We start from the raw sequence: 5,355 nt of genomic DNA on the forward strand, positions 1-5,355 counted from the left end.
ACGTATCTGGTAACATTAAATGAGTTTAGAAATTATTTGTGATTTTTGATTACCATAAATGTAGCGCTAAATAGATCGGTAAGAATTTTCGTAATTGTGAGCAACAACAAATTTGAACTATCATATTGATGATCTTGTGGAGAGTCTCTCATTTATCCTCTCATAAACACATCGATTAACTCCAATTTTAGGAAATGTAAAGAGTATTGAAAAATTACTATCGGAAAATATCTATGAAAATACTTGTTAATGCAGAAATATTCTCTATCCAACCAGGACATGGTTCTTCCAAAGAGGGGCCAATTATGCTTGGCCGAACTATCGCAACTGGCAGATCTTTGCACTTGCTTGCTAGAATCTGCTCTGCTAAATTCTTACTGAATGCGTATGTGTTTGGATAAGTTTTTAAAATCTCTTTTTCCATTAGGTTTATCGAATTTTTGTCGAATTGGTCGCACATATCCATCACCTCTGAAGGTTTCAAGCTCGTACTGCAAAGTCGATAATAAGTGAACATATTCTTCATGCTATAATTATGAATATAATATTCATAAATCATGGAGCAACGTTTGCGTATAACTTATTCTTACGTGTAAACTTTTTCCCCAATCTCATATAGATTCGCATTGCTAAAAGCTGTGCTGACATGGACGAAGCTAATTGGATGCTTTAGTTCGTTCCAAAGTTCGATGATACGAGCTGTACCTTTCGTATTCACATTAACAGCCACGTGTAATGGCTCGTTGAATCTCACAGTGGCCGCGGCGTGAAACACTATGTTTACTTCCTCAAGTAACAGATTTCTATGTTCTCGCGAAAGACCTAAATCTGGCAGACTCACGTCACCTTTCACGGGATAAACCTTGTTCAAAGCTGAAGGGCGTTTTGCTTTGATGGCATCGTAAATCTAAAGACGAAAAATTAGCAACTCAATTCCAGAAAAGAAAGTTAATCAATTTGGCTCCTGACTGCGTTAAATATTGAAAGGAACAAATATATATTTACGAACCGGATCATCTATGAGCTTCTTAAATCGTTGTTCTATCGTTATCCTACGGGTAAGGCCTATGAAAATACCTGCAAATGCAGAAATATTCTGTATCCAGCAAGGACATGGTTCTTCCAAAGAGGCACCAATTACGTTTGGCCGTACTATCGTAACTAGCAGATCTGCTCTGCTAAATTCTTCCTGAATGTGTATGTGTCTGGATAAGTTTTTAAAATCTTTTCTTCTATTTGGTTGATGGACGCTTTGTCGAATTTGTCACACATACCTTCGAAGGTTTCCAGCTTGTACAGCAAAGTCAATAATAAGTGAACATAATCTTCATGATATAATTATAAATGTAATATTTCTAAACCACGAAACAATGTCCGCGTATAACTTATCCTTACGTATAAACTTTTTCCTCGATCTCATGTAGATTCGCATTAGCGGCGCTAATGTGGACGAAACTAATCGGATGCCTCAGTTCGTTCCAAAGTTCAATGACACGAGTAGTACCTTTCATATTAGCATTAACAGCAACGTGTAACGGCCCACTGAATTTCACAGTGGCCGCGACGTGAAACACTATGTTTTCTTTCTCTTAAAGCAGATTTCTATGTTCTTACGAAAGACCCAAATCCGACAGACTCACATCACCTTTCAGGAGATATACTCTGTAGAAAACTGAAGGATACTTTGCTTTCATCTCATCGTAAAAATATATAGTGCAACGAATATTACTCTATTACCAAGTTACTACTACTATTAACAAGACCATTGGCAATACTATCCTTTTTTATTCCCATATGACAGAATCCAACACGCTATCCAAAATTACGTCAAATGCAGAATATTGTACCTTCATATTTTCCGACCACCAAAATTAAATTATGTTTCCGCAAGAATAATTCCGAATAAATATTTATTCAAACTATTTATTCGTATAAATTCCTTTCGGCCGAAAATTTTATTCGGATGATAACTATTTATTATTCATAGGAAATTAATTTCTGTAGCCGCTTGAATAATTTATCGTTATGTATTCGAATACATTATTCAAATAACGATTGCAATACTATTTAAATAATATTGGGAGTAACTGCTAATTATTTTCGATTTCATTTGAATTTTGTAAAATTCTTACTATTCTGCTGATAACATTTTATCTATAATCATGTACATACTTGACCTTTTGTATTGCATTAACTGAATATTCGACGCAGAACAACGTAATACCTAAATATGTTATCAGCAACGGAGTAGTACGAATCACCTACAAGTTGTAAATATGAGAAGTTGATATTTTGAGCTGCGAAAGTGAAAGTATTTTATGATAAAGGAATAATATAGGAAACATTTGCAGTGATTCATTTGGAAAATTACATAATGTTTAACAATGTCTTTTTTATGGAATTTTTTATGGAGAAGTTGATATTTTGAGCTGCGAAAGTGAAAGTATTTTATGATAAAGGAATAATATAGGAAACATTTGCAGTGATTCATTTGGAAAATTACATAATCTTTAACAATGTCTTTTTTATGGAATTTAAATATGAACCATTACATTAAAAGTCAGAACGTTTTCGAGGCATCAGTGACATCGGCTGAAGGTACAGCTGTGAGCAGAGATGATAAGAATTTTGTTTTAACTTATTGGTGACAGTTAGCAAACAAGTAGACTTCATAGGATCATCTTCACTGTTTAATTATAAATCACATTGTTTCGACCGTTCGCGGAGAGATGCGATCGCGAGATAGCACGTCAACGAGAGTTGTAAGTTCCCGTTACGATTAAATAATCGACGCCACGAACTGATCGATCCCCTTATTTCTATTATGAGAATAAGGGTAGTTCAATGAAATTGCACAGATTTAACACAAATAGAGAGATATAAATGGAACAAAAATATAACTGCGTTTTGGTTGATGAGTAAAGTGCGACGGATGATATGTGTTGACGGTTCAACTTCTCGAAAAGTTCTGATCGCCCTTCGATCTCTTTCGTCCTTTCTGGAAGACGATCCCCACTACGTTCGGATCATGCCACATTCTTTTACGCGAGGTAAAATAACGGCCACGAGCCGACGTTTCTGGAAGTCGCCCTGCTTAATGAACCATGTGCTTGCCACTACGTTCTTTGTTTGCCGGGCAGACGCGACGATCCGTCAGCGACATTGTAGTGCCACGATCGACGGTTAAGAATATGACCTATGGCAAGACAAATGGCGTAACACTTATTGAAAGCGAAAACATAACGGTACAATTCTTCACGAATATAAAGATTATCTTAAACAGACAAGAAATCTAATCAAACTAAGGAAATTTCGTATATTGCTTTAGTTATACATTTCTCTTCACAAGTAACAATGAGCAAAGAAGCAAAGGAACTGTCATTAGAGGAACGATGCAACGCATATATATCACGAATTTATTGTTCATTGAATGGCAGCCTTATCAACTGTCGATGACCTTTGACTTATTTTTGGAAAAGTAGATTCAAAATGAAAACGCAATTAAGATGATGAGTCGTAGAAACATAGCTAGTGATAATAAGTATAATAAAAAAAGGAGGTTCCTCGGTGTCATTGTACACTGCTTAGGTTGAATTGCTTTCCAGCTGATAATCTTGGTCACATTCACTTAGAATTCGATTAAAGTTCTAATAGAATGCAGACAGTAATTACAGACAACGTCGGTAGCCCCGTAAATCCATTTCGTTTGTTTAGCATTCGTATAGATATGTGACGGTACTCGACAACGAATACCACCACTCGACACTAAATAATAACGGACAACGCAGTGGTTAGCGCCTTAGGTTAGGAACGTGTTAAAATTAGAAGAAACATACAGCAGTACCCCAGCAGGCGACATCTATAGCCAGTAGCTACAATTATCACGGACAACACTTATGCCTCAGATACTTTTGAATGTGATGGATAACATTGAGAAATTATCGTCAGCATCTGTATCAGGAATATCGAGATCATGTAATGAATCATGAAGACGAAAATTATGTAACTGTCGATAAAGACGACGATGCATCTTTCACCTTGGATATCAGTCCGTGTTTATGACAACAATTTAGAGGTGCATATACTTTAAGATTATGTATTACAATTGATTGCATGGCGGTAATGTATGAAAAATGTGACATATTGCTCTTAATTAACAACAACGTTATGTCCAAATGGAATGCATTACGGAAATGTATCGCACGTCCCAAGTTTGCCGAAATAATGCAAAATACATTAAGACATACATTGAACAGACCGGGAATAGCAAGATGGAATTTTCTATGCGATCTCGTTGCAAATAATTTTTAAAATTCGTGAGAAACTTTAAACGCTAACATAAAGGGCACTGAATTTAAATATATCGGAGAGTATTTACAACATCTACTACCACTAGTAAAAGTTTTAGATATCATCCAGGGAATGAAGAGACCACATCGTGGCATTGTGCTATGGGATGTATGTTTAAAAAAAGGTAGAAACATTAATAAAAGGTAATACAAGTACTGTATGCCATTGGTTAAAGGATTATTGAAGAGTTTCTATACAAGATTGGAATCCTCTTTTTATTTTGTCACTATTGGGGGCGACCCTCTACCTAGACCAGGCCATTCACCGCGGGCCACACGGAAACCACATGTCCGCTCATCCTTGCTGGGTACCCTGACTAGTCTCAAGGACCCATCATAAATCCCAGTAATTTGCTAGCTAAGGTCCTTCAGACCCAACAAATATCGTTTTTCCAAATTCTTTTCTAAAGACTGTTCTCTACTACGGCTTGACACGGGAAAGTTAGTTTCTCTCACGTACGATGCTTCCCACTAGCAACTTTCTATCGAGGGCGGCTAAGACCCTTCCTAGTCCACCAACATACGTTTATCCAATCAGAAGCAATGTATACTGCCCTCACTTTCCTGACCAAAAATGTCATGAACAAATCCGATGGTCCCGTGCGCTAGACACACCCATCGCTAACTTTCCTCCGACACAGCATTGTCACTCTACTCTACTTCTTCTACACCGCTAGAAAAGTCAACAACTAAGTACAAAATCTAACGCCTAACGTCTAAGTCTAAGCATAACGCTAGAGAAGTATAACTTACATCAACTATCTAAGTCGGTTCTCGGTATTGTCGAACATTCACCATCTCTATTAAGTATCCTCGAGTGCTACGTCCATTAACATACTAAATTTAACTATAAGAGCCTTGCTCTATTGTGCATATCTATCTTATATTCGTGCGACAAGTTGTTATCTATTTATACCTACTCAACAGTGTAATCTAAGTGTTGGAAATATATAATTTATAATTCTGTGCATCACAGTGTTATACTAACTGAATCACCCCTATTATC

At 36.5% G+C, this 5,355-nt stretch overlaps 2 protein-coding genes across 2 annotated transcripts; both read right to left on the minus strand.

Annotated features, from left to right (window-relative positions):
* Positions 1-217: 217 nt before the first annotated feature.
* On the minus strand, positions 218-526 carry LOC117215247 (fatty acyl-CoA reductase 2-like). The gene has a single exon (XM_033461639.1). It carries the CDS (start codon positions 524-526, stop codon positions 218-220), a length of 309 nt encoding a protein of 102 aa, XP_033317530.1.
* Positions 527-586: 60 nt separating this feature from the next.
* Positions 587-1,511, minus strand: LOC117215248 (putative fatty acyl-CoA reductase CG5065). Its single transcript, XM_033461641.1, has 4 exons — positions 1,396-1,511; positions 1,275-1,325; positions 1,010-1,205; positions 587-907 (listed from the first exon to the last, which is right to left on the minus strand). The coding sequence occupies exons 1-4, from the start codon at positions 1,509-1,511 to the stop codon at positions 587-589; spliced, it is 684 nt and encodes a 227-aa protein (XP_033317532.1).
* Positions 1,512-5,355: the final 3,844 nt, after the last annotated feature.

This window comes from Bombus bifarius, unplaced genomic scaffold, assembly GCF_011952205.1.
Source record: "Bombus bifarius isolate JDL3187 unplaced genomic scaffold, Bbif_JDL3187 scf7180000009471, whole genome shotgun sequence".
NCBI lineage: Eukaryota > Metazoa > Arthropoda > Insecta > Hymenoptera > Apidae > Bombus > Bombus bifarius.

What these genes read in the sequence shown, in the direction of transcription:
- LOC117215247 (XM_033461639.1), bottom strand. Translation starts at nt 526, where the DNA reads ATGAAGAATATGTTCACTTATTATCGACTTTGCAGTACGAGCTTGAAA.
- LOC117215248 (XM_033461641.1), bottom strand. Translation starts at nt 1,511, where the DNA reads ATGAAAGGTACTACTCGTGTCATTGAACTTTGGAACGAACTGAGGCAT. An exon ending in CAAGCTGGAAACCTTCGAAG is followed by an intron (nt 1,206 to 1,274) that starts GTATGTGTGACA and finishes AAACTTATCCAG; the next exon opens with ACACATACACATTCAGGAAG. An exon ending in AGAAGCTCATAGATGATCCG is followed by an intron (nt 908 to 1,009) that starts GTTCGTAAATAT and finishes TTTCGTCTTTAG; the next exon opens with ATTTACGATGCCATCAAAGC.